At 43.7% G+C, this 18,419-nt stretch overlaps 1 protein-coding gene across 1 annotated transcript in view; it reads left to right on the top strand.

The window, feature by feature from the left end:
• slc12a2 (solute carrier family 12 member 2) overlaps positions 1-18,419 on the top strand; it is an 83,257-nt gene that overhangs the window by 40,203 nt on the left and 24,635 nt on the right. The window contains exons 3-16 of the mRNA XM_042302639.1: positions 2,646-2,721; positions 3,154-3,249; positions 6,980-7,119; positions 9,168-9,278; positions 9,534-9,642; positions 9,985-10,112; positions 10,283-10,367; positions 10,446-10,612; positions 10,867-10,974; positions 11,215-11,338; positions 11,569-11,670; positions 14,026-14,181; positions 15,520-15,619; positions 17,491-17,602. Of these exons, the coding sequence (XP_042158573.1) occupies positions 2,646-2,721; positions 3,154-3,249; positions 6,980-7,119; positions 9,168-9,278; positions 9,534-9,642; positions 9,985-10,112; positions 10,283-10,367; positions 10,446-10,612; positions 10,867-10,974; positions 11,215-11,338; positions 11,569-11,670; positions 14,026-14,181; positions 15,520-15,619; positions 17,491-17,602 (1,614 nt within the window). The remainder of the gene's footprint in view (positions 1-2,645; positions 2,722-3,153; positions 3,250-6,979; positions 7,120-9,167; positions 9,279-9,533; positions 9,643-9,984; positions 10,113-10,282; positions 10,368-10,445; positions 10,613-10,866; positions 10,975-11,214; positions 11,339-11,568; positions 11,671-14,025; positions 14,182-15,519; positions 15,620-17,490; positions 17,603-18,419) is intronic.

Genomic DNA, 18,419 nt, shown 5'->3' with positions numbered 1-18,419 from the left:
TTCCCAGGTGGTTACTTAAACTTTATTTGGAATTCAGATCTCAATATGCACATATTATCATTGTACTATAAGAGTCCCGTGTGTGTGTGCTTATTTGTATTAGTTCCTATTGCAGTTAAAGAGGAACCTCAACAAGTGGTAGATTACATGAGCATGTCACCAAACAAACTGAGGTGTGTGTCGATCACACTCTACAGGATTCTAGCAATAATTGCTTTTGCTGATTTAATCCTTCCCGGTCTGTCCAGGCCATAGCATGTTCCTGAGACTAATGCACATGTGTCAAACCCATTCCAAGGAGGGTCGAGTGTTTTTCACTCCTCCCTTGTACTTGGTTTGATAAATTAAGGTCACTAATTAGTAATGAACTCTCCTCACCATGGTTGTCTAGGGCTTAATTGAAAGGAAAAAAACAAAACCCAGCCAACACTAGGCCCTCCATGGAATTAGTTTGACAGCCCTGCTCTAGTGTGAGCATCTGGCATGGTTGTAGCACAGTGTTTCCCAAACTTGGTCCTCGGAACCCCAAGGGTGCACACTTTTTTTTTTTTTTTTGCCCTTGCTCAGCTGATTTCAAATAATTAAAACTTGATGATTAGTTGATTATTTTAATTAGCTTTGTAGTGTTAGGGGAAGAAAAAAAAAGTGCACTTCTGTGGTCCCCAGGACCGAGTTTGGGGAAACATTGTTGTAGCTACTTGTCAGTGCATAGTTTTCAAAATGTACAGTGCTTTTAACTACATCCTCAATTTTCAACTCTACTGATAGTTTTGTCACAGACTGAGTTAAGAATCAAACGTGTCTACTCTGGTCTTGGCACCTGTGCTCTAGCCAACAGCTTGCAGATACAGTGCGGCTAGGCTGTTGGGGTGGCTAGTCTACATGATGAGTTTGTTATGGATATGATATTTTTATTTGTCAAGCATCGATCATCACGTCTCCGGAGTTAGGCCCTCGAGCATCGATCATCATGTCTCCGGAGTTAGGCCCTCGAGCATCGATCATCACGTCTCCGGAGTTAGGCCCTCGACGCGAGCATCGATCATCACGTCTCCGGAGTTAGGCCCTCGAGCATCGATCATCACGTCTCCGGAGTTAGGCCCTCGAGCATCGATCATCACGTCTCCGGAGTTAGGCCCTCGAGCATCGATCATCACGTCTCCGGAGTTAGGCCCTCGAGCATCGATCATCACGTCTCCGGAGTTAGGCCCTCGAGCATCACGTCTCCGGAGTTAGGCCCTCGAGCATCACGTCTCCGGAGTTAGACCCTCGAGCATCACGTCTCCGGAGTTAGACCCTCGAGCATCACGTCTCCGGAGTTAGACCCTCGAGCATCACGTCTCCGGAGTTAGACCCTCGAGCATCACGTCTCCGGAGTTAGACCACGTCGAGCATCACGTCTCCGGAGTTAGACCCTCGAGCATCACGTCTCCGGAGTTAGACCCTCGAGCATCACGTCTCCGGAGTTAGACCCTCGAGCATCACGTCTCCGGAGTTAGACCCTCGAGCATCACGTCGCATCACCCTCGAGCATCACGTCGCCGGAGTTAGACCCTCGAGCATCGACCATCACGTCGCCGGAGTTAGACCCTCGCTTATTTATTGGAAAGCAGCATCAAGCTCATCACCATGCACTTTCACCACCCTGTGATGTTCATCATAATGTATTTAATCTGTAGGCTAATGAACTGCATGCTTTCCCGAGCAGTAGTGGGAGGACCACACACCATGTTATTGCATGACTCCAAGTTTACTTCGAAATAACAGTTATTATATCAATATTTGCACATAAGTGACTTTTCCACTGCCATTTCCCACATAATTAATTTTACAGACAAAAAAAGATCCCACAATGTCGAACAAACAAATTGTTCGGCATTTATAAAAGTACACAAAACTTCCTGTTTCCATCACTGCTGTCATAAATTTTTTTTATTAGGTCTTTACTGTGGATGGAAACATGGTCAATGATTTTTATGCACTTTGAAATGGATAAAACTGTGGTAGATATTAATGAATGTTCTTAGAGGTTGACAGTGATTTGAATAGGCTAATTATTATTATTATTTTTTACTTACATCAGCCTTGGCCAGTCTTAGTCGGGCAGCCAACATTTATTTTAGCATGTCATACACTGATATCAACATTTTAATATCATGTATTTCATTGTTGTCCAAAGTTTTCCAATTTATATCAGGACTTTAATCCCTGTTTGAACCGTTCTTCTGACCTTAAATTGCAAGCTTGGTGCTTGTAGCAATTTTGAATAGACAAGTAGATGCCAAGGCAGAACTGCTACTTTCACTAGGTTTGGAATCTTGCCCTTTAACATTCGGTTCAAACCTTGATTGAATCCTCATCAGAGTCTTTCAAAAGTTACGCCTATCTATCTGGATTTCGCCTATCGGATAGGGTTAAATGCATAGAAATCATTGACTTGAATGGTACTCCCGTTCTTTTCAATGTATTTCAATGCATTTAATTCTATCCGATAACTTGAAAAGCTGGGCCCCAGGTCTTGGACATCTAATCAGTGGATTCCCACCGGCAATGTTTCAAGACCAGGTTATTGGAAACCTCTCTGCTGAGTGAAGTGTTCACGTTACTTGTCATGCGTCCTAACTGCCACCCCTTCCTCTGTGCAGGTGCGCTGCATGTTGAACATTTGGGGCGTGATGCTCTTCATCCGCATGTCATGGATCGTGGGACAGGCAGGAATTGGTAAGACACCCTGGAGTTGAGCTTGGGAGTCTATGTGAATTACTTTTTATTTTTAATTTTTCTTAAAAAATAAATAAAAAATAGTTTTATTCACACACGACCTCATCCCAAACCCCCACCTTCCCGACCATCCCTCCTCCCCTCACCTCTCGACCATTCACCGTCCAGATGTGAAATGTTGCCACACGGCGACATATGCAGTCAACTGTCACGCACTAGCTTGTTTTTCTAGCGGCACCGCTACTATTCACAGGTCTTCTCAGAATGTGTGAATGCCAGGAGAGGTAGAGCGAGAGAGGGGAAAGCCTCAACAAGCAGATAATTGGCTGCTCATTATTGCAGTTATTTGCCTCTTAGAAGTTTGTAGAAATGTTAATGCTGATATTTTTATTTGTTTTGTTAATCAACCATGACCTCCATTTTCTTTCACAGTTCTCTCCTGTGTGATCGTTCTCATGGCAACAGTTGTGACCACCATCACCGGCCTTTCGACCTCCGCGATTGCGACCAACGGCTTTGTACGAGGAGGTATGAACACTTGCATATTTAAAGTGTGTTTCCAAAGAACCCCCAAGGATTCCCAGTTCTTCCAAGCCTAATCTCTACTATAAGACTAGTTAGTTGCCATGTTCATCCCTCTATGAAACCATAAAATGCATGAGTAAATCAACATGGATCGCTAATGTATCATGAAATGTAGTAGTATCTGTGTAACGGAAGGCTTGTTCTCTGATGGTGTAATAAATCAGACACTCCAGGTATAGTCATTGCAGTGCAGGCAAGTATAACTCAATCTGGCTTCAGGATGCAGTCAAGGTTTCATCCAGGTATAGTCCGGGTGCCCTGGGGTGAGTTGAGCTGGGCTATGTATCTTACCTCAGCTAAATGTCCACCTGAAACAGCTGTGAGGTTTAGCCAGCAGCATACCACCCTGCATCCCACTGCTGGCTTGCTTCTGAAGCTAGGCAGGGTTGGTCCTGGTTGCTCCCTAGATGGGAGACCAGATGCTGCTGGAAGTGGTGTAGGAGGCACTCTTTCCTTTGGTCTAAAAAAAATATCCCAATGCCCCAGGGCAGGGATTGAGGACATTGGCCTGTGTAGGGTGCCTTCTTTCGGATGAGACGTTAAACAGGTGTCCTGACTCTGTGGTCACTAAAGATCCCATGGCGCTTATTGTAAGAGTAGGGGTGTTAATCCTCGTGTCCTGGCAAAATTCCCAATCTGTCCCTCATACCATCATGGCCACCTAATCATCCCCAGTTTACAATTGGCTCAATCATCTCCCCTCTACCCTATAACTATTCCCCAGGTTGTTGCTGTAAATGAGAATGTGTTCTCAGTCAACTTACCTGGTAAAATAAGGGTAAAATAAATAAAAATAAAGAGCCGAACAACTACGAATAGTGGCGTGCGAGTGTGCCTCTGCATCATTAGCACATGCTTTAGTCAAGACAACATATAGGTGATTCGGTTAGTATTGGTCCATTTTCATAGCTGGTAATAGTTGTGAATGGAAGTCCAGAAGTTGTTGTTTTCCTTCAATTTGTTACATCCCGAGGAAGCTGATTTTCTCTCCTTAGTTATCAGCTCAAATATCTGCCCCTCGAAAGTCAAGGACAACTTCACTGTACATTTTCCTTAACATCCAAAACCATTGGGTTTTAATTAACTCCCTCCTTCCCCGGGCCCTAGATATGCCATCGCCTCCACTCTCTAATCTCTTTACCTTGAGGAAGGTCAGGATATTGCAAACAACAGGAGCCTGACTGAGTGCCTTTGCCAGATTTAATAATGACTTGCCTGATCACTCGCTGATTTCTCTTTTGCTAGAATTCTGATGCAAATCACTTCTCTCGTCCAATCATATCATAGTCCTCCAGTCAAGTTATGCACATCTACCGGAGTGTGTCAGAGAATGCGTCAAATGTAAATAAGTACAGAAACCGTTTTTCTTTTCCAAGCCCACTCCATGTGAATTCCTCACTTTGATGAGAAACCATTAACCAAGGATAAAGAAAATGTGGAGTATGGAACGTTCTGGCCCGGTGTTGCCTAGTGTAATCGGAGATCACCAAGCGTTCATCAGTGGGCTGATTGGGAGGTCATGGGAAGGGCACCACAGCGTTATTCTGCCTCTCCCACCCCACCTGGCCAATGTTCATCAGCGTAGACCTAATTAATGTCTGTTGCTAATGGCCACAAGTCTTTCTTTGATCATCTCCGGTGACTCAGTAGCTCTTCAGGTGTCGATGGCTGCAGGTGTGTTGTTGCCTTTAATCTTCAAAGCAAACATTTGATAGCTGTTGTTGGTTCTGTCTTGAACAGAGAGCCCTTAGACATAATAATGTTATGGACTCATAACAAAAAACACAAACTCTTAATCAAAAAGCTCAAGGGCATGTTGTTAGAAACCAGGACTATAAGACTGTCATTGTTGCTATTACAGTCCAGCCAGTTTAGTGTTTTTACCAGCTCTGTCTGACCTCTGAACATTCGACTAGCCACTGGTGCATAGAAATGAGACTCTCGCCAATAGATTAATACTGCAGCTCAATTTATATTCATTCAAGAGAGGGCTCGCCAACAATCTGCTCAGTGCTCAGGTTTGCAATCCTAATTCTACCCTCGTCTCTCAAAATAATTGACTGATGAGTTGCTCAAGGTGGCATTATGCTGATTTACAGTACTGTTTTGTTCCCTTTTCTTGGCATGTTTGGATAAATTGGGCTGAGGGTTCCCACGCTACCCATAAACTTAACATTGAACTCCTCTCTGGAATCAATTCAAATATGCAACCTGCAGAGCAGTGGCCGGCTCACATGACATTTGCTTAGTCTCTTGCGTTTGGAAATGGAATTAGGTGTCCTCTACAGGTGTGATTTTTACCAGCTGGACCTGGCTATCGTTTACTTCCCTCATCCACGGAACTAAAGATGTATTCTCTTAGGACCTCAATGAGATGTGCCCTGGTTCATTTGGAGTGGAATGAAATGATGGGGGGGAACACTGGCCGCACATTGATCCTAGTTTTCGCAGCATGAGGGGAAATTCAATAGTGTGTTTCTAAATCAGTGGTTCTCCCTCAAGTCACTGAGAGCTGGCAGGGAGGTCTGAAATGGATATTAGGATGCTGTCTCTGTGAGGGCAAGGGAAAACCAAAGATTCCATTTTGTTTAAAATATCCTAGTGAGGAAACTATATCGTAGTAAAGGATATTGGTGTTTTCAGCGGGGTATTCCTCCTGAAGAGATTTCACGTCTACCACTGCCCGAGTGGCAGCAAGGGAGGCTCCATATAGTGGCCGTTTTTGTTTAGAACAGCACAGTAACCATCAGCTCCTCCTCTGAATTTATTTCTTTCGAAGTAGGCTAATCCATTACCCTTGGGTGGAATGCTAAAACCTTTTTTTCCCCCTTGGTAATATCTGTAACGTGTTCAAACATGAACGTCCCCCCTGCTGCTACTGCACCTGCTTTAGCAGGGTGAAGTTGGTGCACTGTGATGCAGTGAACTGAGTGTCAAGAGTAGATTGAAATCACATGCCTTTCGTAGGGTTTACTGTAATACTCCTAATCACAGCAACGTGTAGGTTTCTAATCCCATCCAAACTAATCTTTCCAAGTATTCCAGTTATTCCCACATCTCCCTCCAAATGGTCTCTCAATATCAAAATGCCCCTTTCAAAAGGGCAAATCAAAATGTGCTCTCTGGAAAATGGTTTTGCAATTTGACTTTGATGCTTGAGTGTACTTGATTTAAGTGGAACGAAGAGAGCCAGCAAAAAAATCAAGCATGATCCCACATGAATTTCTCTACCTGCTCATGCCCTCAGAGATGAGTTGTTTTGGTTCCTGCCACTCGTGTATATAGGAGCACCTGAAGTGCTCTCCAAAGCTGTCAGCAGAGACATGGCATAAAGAGAGCTCAACGAGGAACACTACTCAGCCTGTCGCACTACGAACTCATCTGGCAGCAAAATTAATTGACACATTTAATCTCCCATCTTGGAGCTACTCTACCATCTCCACTCTCATTTGAGCTGGTATGTTGGTTTAAGCGTGTCGTTGAGAGGAGTGTGCTGCACTGCAGCGAAGGTTTGACTGATGTAGGAAAATGCAATAGGCTAGCCTACATATGACAGTTATTTGATTAAACGATTTGTGTTTAACCTTTTTATGAGAGACATTAAATGAAACCCAGTTTTAAATGCTATGTCCATCTGGCCAACTGTCTGTCTATGTGTCTGTCTGTTTGTCAGGAGGGGCGTACTATTTGATATCAAGAAGTTTGGGCCCAGAGTTTGGCGGCTCCATCGGTTTGATCTTCGCCTTTGCCAACGCTGTGGCCGTCGCCATGTACGTGGTGGGCTTTGCCGAAACCGTTGTGGAGCTCCTTGCGGTAAGTCACTGAATCTTTCCCCATGTCGTCATCGACAGTTACATTTCTTTCACTCTTTCAATACTTTCTTTTAGGCGTTTTTTAATTGCTTTTTCTGGGGACATCTTTGGTTTTTACTCAGAAGGTTTTGCTGATTCATTTAGTCCATGTTGACCGAGCCTACCGTTTGGAACATTGTTTCAACATCTGCAATAAGCCTAATCTAATTGGCCTTTGGTTCTCATGATGTTGTTCAATGTTTTATTCTTGGGTTGTTTGCATGGAGGACTGAAAACCCACGCTATTTTTAACTTCTTGCGTCGAGCCATCCCGGATCCGGGATCGTGAATACAGCCTCAAGCTCATTACCATAACGCAATGTTAACTATTCATGAAAATCGCAAATGAAATGAAATTAATATGCTAGCTCTCAAGCTTAGCCTTTTGTTAACAACACTGTCATCTCAGATTTTCAAAATATGCTTCTCAACCATAGCAAAAGAAGCATTTGTGTAACAGCTAGCGCAGCTAGCGTAGCATTTAGCATTAGCATCAGCATCAGCAGGCAACATTTTCACAAAAACCAGAAAATCATTCAAATAAAATCATTTACCTTTGAAGAACTTCAGATGTTTTCAATGAGGAGACTCTCAGTTAGATAGCAAATGCTCAGTTTTTCCTGAAAGATTATTTGTTTAGGAGAAATCACTCCGTTTGGTGCGTCACGTTTGGCTACCAAAAAAAAACGAAAAATCAGTCATCAAAACGCCAAACTTTTTTAAAAATTAACTCCATAATATCGACTGAAACATGGTAAACGTTGTTTAGAATTAATCCTCAAGGTGTTTTTCACATATCCCTTCATGATATATCGTTCGTTGAAAGCCTCCTCTCTCCTCTCAATCACTGGATGACTGCGTGCAGCTTGTAGATTACGCACCAATTTAGACAAAGGACACCGGGCGGACCCCTGGTAAATGTAGTCTCTTATGGCCAATCTTCCAATGATATGCCTACAAATACGTCACAGTGCTGCAGACACCTTGGAGAAACGATAGAAAGGGCAGGCTCATTCCCGGCGCATTCACAGCCATATAAGGAGACAATGGAAAACAGAGCCTCAAAAATTCTGCCCATTTCCTGGTTGAAGTTTCATCTTGGTTTCGCCTGTAGCATGAGTTCTGTGGCACTCACAGATAATATCTTTGCAGTTTTGGAAACGTTAGAGTGTTTTCTTTCCAAAGCTGCCAATTATATGCATAGTCGAGCATCTTTTCGTGACACAATATTGCGCTTAAAACGGGCACGTTTTATTTATCCATAAATTAAAAGAGCGCCCCCTACATCCAAGAAGTTAAGGGATGGCTCATGCAACATTCGTAATAATGAGTCTTCTCTTTCCGAGGTCTTTCAAGTATTTTAACCAAGGTTTGCCGCGGTACAATCATGGCCTATTGGTCACTCCTTAGTCACAGACGAGGGTAGTTGTTTTGCGCTTTGCTGATTGAAGCATGCCATTGGGATTAGAGTTTAATGTTCTCTGTTCATCAGACTTCAATTTGTTTTGTGTTTTAGTAGTGCTCTATAATAAAATGAGGTCCGATGTTTTGGGCCTTTCTAAAAGTGGTTGCTAAATGTACAGTACCAGTCAAAAGTTTGGACACCTACTTATTCAAGGGTTTTTATTTATTTTTTACTATTTTCTACATTGTGGAATCATAGTTTTGATGTCTTCACTATTAAGTAACACATGGAATCATGTAGGAACCAAAAAAGTGTAAAACAAATCCAAATATATTTGAGATTCTTCAAAGTAGCCACCCTTTGCCTTGATGACAGCTTTGCCCACTCTTGGCATTACTGTATGTTGCATTGTACATTCTATTTTGAGTTATGTGTTAAATTGTAAAGCTGTTGAAAATAACTTTAGAAAAATATTTGCAATGCTTTTTCAAATGGCCATTATCACAAAGTATCTGAACAGCGGAAAGCCAGGGATGAATTTGAGAGGATTTCTCCTACCTCTTGGCCTGACAGTGAAGTTGATATTCTCCTGTAATTTCTCACAGAGCGTGGATTGCATCATGACTGATGAAATCAATGACATCCGAATCGTCGGAACCATCACAGTCATCCTTCTCCTGGGTATCTCCGTGGCAGGAATGGAATGGGAGGCCAAGGTACAACATACAACTATGTTTGATTGAATAGAGCTCTCAAACTACGACTATCTAGAACTTAAGGTGATATTGAACTACAACTTGTCTCTGATGTTGAGCCTCAAGTTGGTGGAATTCCTTCCAGACTGAGTGAATGCAGACATTGATGTGTGCTGTGCAGTTGGCTAGATTTAATGCATGTGACTAGTGCTAGTTGGAGTTGGGAGGTGTGGTGAAAGTCGAGCTAACCTGTCCATATGATCATTCTGTCCACAGGCTCAGATTTTCCTGCTGGTTGTTCTGATCACAGCCATCTTTAACTACTTTATTGGCTCCTTCATCCCCCTCCAGTCCAAGGAGTCGCAGGGCTTCTTCGGCTACGACAGTACGACGTCTTTGGTTCTCCCTTTACACAACACAAACTGACATGACTGTCAAACAAAATAGGAGACTGTCAAAGACAATTAGATTGACACACTAGCGGCGGTTGGATTGTGGACCTATAATGATTCTGAAGTCATGAGCACTGGCTAAAATTGTGCCAGAGATGTTTTTGCTGAAATCACAAAATCAAACCAATTTGATTATTTGAAATGGACTTTGCGGCCTGATTCCCAGCTCTGAGATCGAGTCTGACTGTCCTAACATACACACTGCTTGCTTTGTCAGCATTCTCAGTTTTGCTTAACCCCCTCCCCTCTCTCTCGCCCCTCCCCCTCACTCTAAGGTGGGATTATGATGGAGAACATGGGTCCGGACTTCCGGGGCACAGAATCGTTTTTCTCAGTCTTTGCCATATTCTTCCCTGCAGCCACTGGCATTCTGGCCGGTGCCAACATCTCAGGAGACCTTTCTGTAAGACCCCTACGTCATTTAAAAAGACATCACAAACAAGCAAAAGACTAACCTCAATTCATATACAGTCAATGGAACTCCTATATTGTCTTGATTTAAATGTGCGTGTGTGTGTGTGTGACTTGATATGAAATCTAAGTTGGAGACTAAGCATTTATTTATATTCACAGGACCCACAACTGGCCATCCCAAGGGGAACACTCTTGGCCATTCTTATCACCGGTATTGTCTACCTGGGTGTTGCAATTTCTACTGGTATGTGGTATTCGCCCCTAACAAGACCAAATAAATATAACAGAGACAAAGTTTGACATTTTGTATTTTTCATTAAAGGCTCATGCATCGTGAGAGACGCAACAGGAAATGACAACGACACTCGCAGCACCCAGATCATGGCTAACTGCACCGACGCCGCCTGCAAGTTCGGCTACGACTTCTCCTCCTGCAAGAGTGACGACGGCCTGTACAACTGCAGATATGGACTCCAGAACGACTTCCAGGTACGTCTGATTGTGTGCCGTTTCCCACCTAGAACTCTAGCCATTTTGTAGCAATATCACAGTTGAGTAGTGTTAGGTTCTCATTCTCAGAGTTAAAAAGTCTAAGGACACTATGGAAGCTTAACCAAGTTTAATTCTTCCCAGAGGGCCAATACAGCTGCATTCAGACAAAACATGTTTCCACCACCACAAGTATATAAACTCCTCCTTCTCTCCCATCCTTACATCTAACCTTTCACATGCTTTTTCTTCAGGTCATGAGCATCGTGTCTGGTTTCGGACCCATCATCACTGCCGGGATTTTCTCCGCCACTCTGTCCTCTGCCCTGGCGTCTCTGGTCAGCGCCCCCAAAGTATTCCAGGTGAGTCCCTAGACTACCCTCCCCAGATACCACTTCCCTCCTCTGTCCCTGCTAGTCAGTTTATGCTTATACTATCCATACTGTATGAAATACTAACATTGTCATGTTAGTTACTGTCCCATAGACGCAGATAAAAGGCAAGATTGTGATCTCGTATCCCAATGTTCCTTCGTCATCTAGGGTCCTATCCGCTGATTAGTATAGCAGTGTCCAATTCCAATGATTTTGTTCCTTCTCCAGGCTTTATGCAAAGACAACATCTACCCTGGCCTGGAGATGTTTGCCAAGGGCTACGGCAAGAACAATGAGCCCCTCCGCGGCTACATTCTCACGTTTTGCATCGCTCTAGCCTTCATCCTTATTGGTACGTAGTACGCTATCCAGGTTTCTGCATCAAATGACAACACTGTTATTCACAATACGAAATTCTGTAGTGTGTCAGGAATGTGTCTGTAGTGTGACATTCAGTAGTATAGTTCTGTCCTGTTTGGGACAGCCAATTACCTAAAGAGCACTATTGAATGTCTATGCACAGTTGCCAATGAATATATACTAAGTGTTAATCTAAACAGCCATGTTTTTGTTTCATTTTAGCCCAGTTGAACATTATCGCTCCCATCATCTCCAACTTCTTCCTGGCCTCCTATGCTCTCATCAACTTCTCTGTGTTCCACGCCTCTCTGGCCAACTCGCCAGGTAAGGCCTCTCTGGCCCACTCGCCAGGTAAGGCCTCTCTGGCCCACTCGCCAGGTAAGGCCTCTCTGGCCCACTCGCCAGGTAAGGCCTCTCTGGCCCACTCGCCAGGTAAGGCCTCTCTGGCCCACTCGCCAGGTAAGGCCTCATTTCCTGAGGAAAAGTTATATATGCAGGAAGACCGGAAGTTTAATACGACAAAAAAACTGCCACAAAGGTCCTGACTATAGCCACAAATACAAATATGGTACTTTGCAGAAGAAACCTCCTAGATTTGCTAGTTAAAGGGGCAATCTGCAGTTTTTGGACAGCTTTTTACCGAAACGGGTGAGAAGAACGCTTTAAACGTTTCAACTGCTGATTTCCTCTTTCAGAGTAAAGTCATGAGTCTTAACTTAAGTCATTGGTCACAAGTCCTTCTGGCTTAAATACTTGATTTAATAGGAAATGATAGGACTTCCACACTAATTATTTCCAGTACAAGGCATACAATAGTCTTCCCTTTAAACCACTTCAATGCAGTCATGCAATGGTGGCTCACAAGTTGTCGTTCCATTTACTGTAGAGGCTAGCCACATGGCGAAGACATCATACCCAGTGGAGTGTGTTTTGTTGTTGTTGTTATGTTCACTTTTAATGGCTCATCCAGGAATACCTTTTAAACAGATGTCAACTATAGAATTACAAATAACATTTGTTTACACTTACGCAGCACTCCATGGACGGTCTTCCTAGAAGCTAGGCACAGCCATTTTATGACGGCCTGTATAGGAACTGACAAATCATCTTGAAGGCAGACTCTTGACATTGTGGAGGGAGATGGGGCAGTCCTAACTCTGATTCTCAGTGGATAGGACTTGTTTAATATGCATGGCACCAGTGGTATGTGTTGTATAGAGTCTTATCAATCTGGCATTCCCAAATAACTCCGGCATGTCATTACTTAAGCTATCTGAACATTTTCATATCCGGCGAGTTGTTTTATTAAATAACGGCTACTGTGATCTTTATCTTAGGAAAGTAGTTTGGAATAAATGGGAATGTCTCAATTACTCATAATACACACACAATATTATGCAATTGATACTGTACTTGGCTGAAAACAATACTGCTGAAAAGCAGCTTGCTGCTCTTTATTATTCAATGTAACACATTCTCTATTTTGGATTTGACCCTTGTCTGACTGGAGGTTTGACAGACACAAATCAGAGGATGGGGTTTAGTACTGAAGCTAGCTTGGGCATAATGGGACAGTGTCATTAATTAGCACTCGGTTGATCAAAGATGGACGCTGTCCACTCAGTTTCAACTGTCAGTCTAACGGTGTCAAGAAATCAAGATCTCTGCTTAGATTGACTGTTTTTTAATGCCTAGTCGAAATCATGGAAGATGGAAGAAACAGATTAACCATTTTCAATGTGATATTTTTAACCTGTTGTATCGTTCAGCAGTCGTTGTATAAAGTGACGTTTGTTTTTCCCTTAATACCAAAAAACCCTAGGAGAACAGAAGGTAGAGTTGATATCTAATTCTGACATTGTCCGCACAGACCATTTAAATTACACAGACTTAAAGGGTACATGACTCACCAAAGGCAAGGCAATAGACACTTGGCTTCTCACCTCTGGAAACTCTCAAACTGGCAATGTCTAACGCCTTCTTTTCTGGCTCTAGCCCATTGTCTCTCTCCCATGACTGCGTGTAAAAACAGTAATGTGGCAAAGAATGACGTCACAAACAATGTACCCTTTAGGTCCTGTGTTTTTTTTGTAGTTCTTGTCATTGTGTAACCGTGCACACAGTCAAACTGTGCCCCATTGTTCCAGTTTACTAAACTCCCACTGGTCTAGTGTTTCTAGTACCCAATAAATGGGTATCCAGTAGCCGTGGATGTAACATTCTCTTACAATGTTCTAACTAGTTGCTAACTCTGATTTTTAACTCCATTTTTAATCCAAGTGCATATCCATGCTCTTATTCATTCAGTGACATTGCCATATTAAGCCGCCTCCCATTGTTTTTTTAATGATTCAGTAATTTCACTAAAACCATGTATGTGAAGACGTAATACAAGTCGTAAATTAACAAGAGCTTTCAGCTATGGTAAGCGGCTCGCCATAGAGTCACTGGTTCTTCATAGACATGAGGGGCAGATTTGATCTAACCTTTTGGATTCTACCTCTGTTCAAGTTCACATTTTCTTCCTTAAATTTGGTTATATAACCCATTCCAGCCCCTCTGTCTTTTACAAGAAGGACAAATGTCATATGCTGTCACCCCTTGGTATGGCTCGCCCCCCAAGTGCATGTTATGAGGGTTCTTCTAAGGGAGTCCACCTAACGTTTCGCTGAACCATAGGATGGCGCCCCAGCTTCAAGTACTACAACATGTGGGTGTCCCTGGCCGGAGCCGTGCTGTGCTGCGTGGTCATGTTCGTCATCAACTGGTGGGCAGCCTTGATGACCAACGTCATTGTCATGGGCCTCTACATCTACGTGAGCTACAAGAAGCCCGGTGAGTGACTCGTCAACAGGCCAAGTCGGCCATCTTGGATTGCCTCAACATCGACTAGTGTTATTTTGCCAAGATAGGTGCTCATTGTGAAACTTGATGTGGATTATTGTTGCCGTGGGTTATCGGTTATTTTACTTTACAAAGTATAGCAGAATATTTTCATGAATTAGCCTACAAAAAAAACATTTACCGAAAGAGGTCCTATTGAATGTCAATCGATGTAAATTACGCTTTCACCACTTAACGTAAATAATTGCCTAGTTCTTTTGATTCCACTGAAATGTCAGCCTCTATGTCAGCCACAGTAGCACAGTGCACTGGAAGTCAGTCCCTTGATGCTCAAAGATGCTTTGAATACAGAATGTGAATCAGGTCCCAGTATTGATATTTCAAGTTATTTTATTGCTGATGCACATATGTATTTTGGTGAAGTGGTAAGCATTTGCATCACAATGAGGTGTTTGTTATGCACCCTCTGCTGCAGTGCAGCCCAGGCCAACACAGTTTAAATGTATTTATAGCTAAACGCAGGGTTGTGGAAACTGTCTGAATTCAACTGAAGTGAACTGGCTTTTCACAATATGATATTGCATTAAGAGTTGCTTGTGGCTCCATTTGCAGGATAGAAAATATTTTCACAAACATTTTCGTGGGAAACTTTGATTTGTCTGTCTGTTAATTAGCATATGGATTTCTGAACAACTTTTTGTTCCTTCTATGATGTTATCTAGTACATGAAGAGACTTTCCCTCTGGTGTTTCTATGGTGATTTGCCAAAGGGCTGGCTCGTTCTGTTAAGCTACCCGCCCACGCAAGGCAGTGTGACATTAAATGGGGGCCTTTTTGAAATGTCTAGAGCTGGGAGGGTGCAGCAGGTGGGGGACCAGCTACATGCTGTTACATGCCCTCGCCTGTGTTGGTGCTCAGCCTCTCTGGCCTGGCTGTGGAGGTCCCCACAGGGGTCAGATGGCTATCTGGGTCCCCAGATGATAGGAAGGCCCCATATGGGACCTCTGGGTAAACACACCTGACCTGCACTAGAAACCCCAACAGAGCACCAGACACCAATATAGACATCTACAGAGAGGCTTTGTATGAACCCACAAATACACACATGGCTTCACACACTCAATTTGACACACATCTCTAATACACAAATGCTCTCCATCACAGATTTACACACACACTCACACGGTGAGTCACAGCTCTACACACACGTACACAGCATCCCTACTGAGTCCCACACTGCATGGAAGTTGCTCCAGTGGCCTGACTGTCTTAATGGCCACCCATACAGGGTCCTGACTCCAGAATGTGACTGTTTGTCCTGTCTTCCAGATGTGAACTGGGGCTCTTCCACTCAGGCTCTGACATACCACCAGGCCCTGACCCACAGTCTGCATCTCAGCAGTGTTGAGGACCACATCAAGAACTTCAGGTACAGTACAGAACCCACTCCCATATATACACACTTTCACTTCTTAGACCAAAGGAAAAGTATGTCTCGTCTTCAAAATGCGCTTGCCCGTATTTATCTAACCTTTATCTAACCTTTATCTAACCTTTATTTAACCTTTATTTAACTAGGCAAGTCAGTTAAGAACAAATTCTTATTTACAATGATGGCCTAACCTGGCCAAACATGGACAACGCTGGGCCAATTGTGCGCCGCCATATGGGACTCCCAATCACGGCCTGATGTGATACAGCCTGGATTCGAACCAGGAACTGCAGTGACACCTGTTGCACTGAGATGCAGTGCCTTAGACTGTTGCTTCACTCGTGAGCCCAAAAGGCTAGGTTCTTTAAGTCACTAAACCACCTAATTTTCACCACCAGCGTCCGTCCCGGTGTTTAAATTTCATTCTGTTACTTGTTAAATATTTATTGGGTAAAATGTATCGTATTCAGTAAATCTCTATCATTCACATTGTCATAAAGGCTGTTGCCCTGTTAGTTCTAAAAGTATCTGATTGGTAAATTTGATTAACGACGACTCCTTCACTTAATTACCGTTCGATGCTGCTCGGCGAGTCGTCCCCAACGCATGCTCACTGTGTCTTATAGATCAGATAAGGCTGCAGTAGGCTCAGGCTGCAGTAGGCTCAGGCTGCAGACGGGGTAGCGGGGGAGGAAACTGCTGTTTGTCGAGTCAGGCTGCAGCCAGAGCCCTCTCTTGGTCTCGGCACGACACACCCCCCCTGGAGAGGGTTGTGTAACTGCACACCTGGGACAACAATGGCATATGATTGGCATCCTTCACACTCCCTCGCCTCAGGACAAAGGAGCTAAACTAAACCATCTATTTTCAGGACAAAGGAGCTAGACTAAACCATCTATTCTCTGAAACCTAGCATCGGTCATTATCAGGCCACGGTAGAGAGCATGGGGATTAGGCTATTGGTATAGAACTGCGTTTCTCAACTATGGTCTACTGTGCTGTGGCCTCTGTTAGAATGATTCCACATTTATTGAGCCTTTTTATCTAGCTAACTAGATATGTGATGCTTTAGTACTATCATTCTAGTGATGCTTGATTAAACTTACCTGGAGTTTAATCAAGCATACCCAGTGGGTCTCATTCAGAAACTGATATAGGAAAAGTGCTTCAGTAGAGCTAAACCAGATGAATTTTAAGAAAACGATGCAACCGTTGTGTCGACGTTGTCCTAGCCACAACACAACAACCTTGTGCTTTATTGTTCAATCGCTCTCACATGGACTGTAGGAGGCGCTACGGATGCTGTTCGGACTGTGACGTTTGTCCTGGAAGTGTTCCAATGGATTGGGGAGGACATTGTCGTCAGCATTCAAACATGTTACTCCTGGCCTTTTCTCCCCCTTCCTGGCTCCCCTAATCCCATGTGCTTAACATATTTGCTTTGATGTGCGCTACTCTGGAGCTCTCGGTCTGTTTTCATTCCTCATCGAGGATATGACGACGTCTTCTCTCAAGGTCATGAGAAGACACGGTGTGAGATGATGCATTAAGTACTATGTGCATGTGACCTAGCAACAACAACAAAACAGTCAAAAGGGTTAAGCCAGCAGTGGCTGTTGGTCAACCCACCTAGAGAGCTACTGGGTGCTTGCTTTTGTCTCGGCGCTGGTCTAGCACGCCTGATCCGCTGCTCCTCAAAACATGTAGAATCAGTGTTGGAGCAAAGGCTTGGAACCAAAAGCCAGTTGCTCTCCGGAAGGACGATTTACTACTCCTGGGTTAGGTCTTTGTGTTAATTTGTGCGCCACTTACTGTTAGCATGGATGTTAACTAAATGCTAACTCCGTTTTGATCTTGTTTTATAACAGACCTCAGTGCTTAGTGATGACGGGCTACCCCAACTCGCGTCCGGCTCTGCTCCACCTGGTCCACGCTTTCACCAAGAATGTGGGCCTGATGATCTGTGGCCATGTTCGCACGGTGAGTAACCAGAGACGTCGCCCAACCGGAGGCCATTTTGGCTCCATCCCATAACTGTACCATGGCACAGTGTGGGCTTCATTTCATAGTTTTTCACTTGTTTCATAGGGTCCATTGAGCCATAGATGAACAATCTCAATGCAATGTCATAACTACTTCTTGTTGACTGCAGGTGACTAAGTGCTGTATTAACTCCCATGAAGACCATTAGAACCGATTTACAGGAAACCGAACACAGTGGCTCTTGTGTTGTTCTGGACTCCTGTGTTGTGCTTATTAGTCCCCTGTTCACTTTTAAAATCCACATTTTCTGTTGAGTGAGTCATTGCTCCCATTTAGTTTTTTTGTATTTGTATTTTTTAGCTACTTTTGAAATCGAAATCCCTCACCTGGGGGCAATAAAATGAGCGATCCAATAAGAAAGACAGTGTGACGACTGTGCTGATGTAATCGTCCCTGCGCTGTGCCCACAATGTGAAAAGGCACTTTACTGACGCTCTACTGTCAATAGCAGCGAAAAGTCTCTGGCCTTAATCAATTTGCCTCCACCAGAGTGTCAGTGGAGCGTGCCAAATTTGACTGGCGCGAGATTCCCAGAGGCTGGAGCGTCAGCCTTATTGGCCACTCCAACTTCTCTCCAGTAGCGCCCACTTCACGAGCTCAGAGCATGCCTGGCCCAGCATGCATTTGTAGTTTACTTGTGCTGCTATAGCTACTTTAGCTACTCTCATGGAGTTTGCAAAATATTTTCATAAAGAAACTGATAAAACACACAGGTGCAAAAATCAAGGTGTCTTACAAAGATGAGGAGGAACAA

This window comes from Oncorhynchus tshawytscha, linkage group LG20, assembly GCF_018296145.1.
Source record: "Oncorhynchus tshawytscha isolate Ot180627B linkage group LG20, Otsh_v2.0, whole genome shotgun sequence".
NCBI lineage: Eukaryota > Metazoa > Chordata > Actinopteri > Salmoniformes > Salmonidae > Oncorhynchus > Oncorhynchus tshawytscha.
This window is presented reverse-complemented; position numbering and strand designations above follow the sequence as displayed.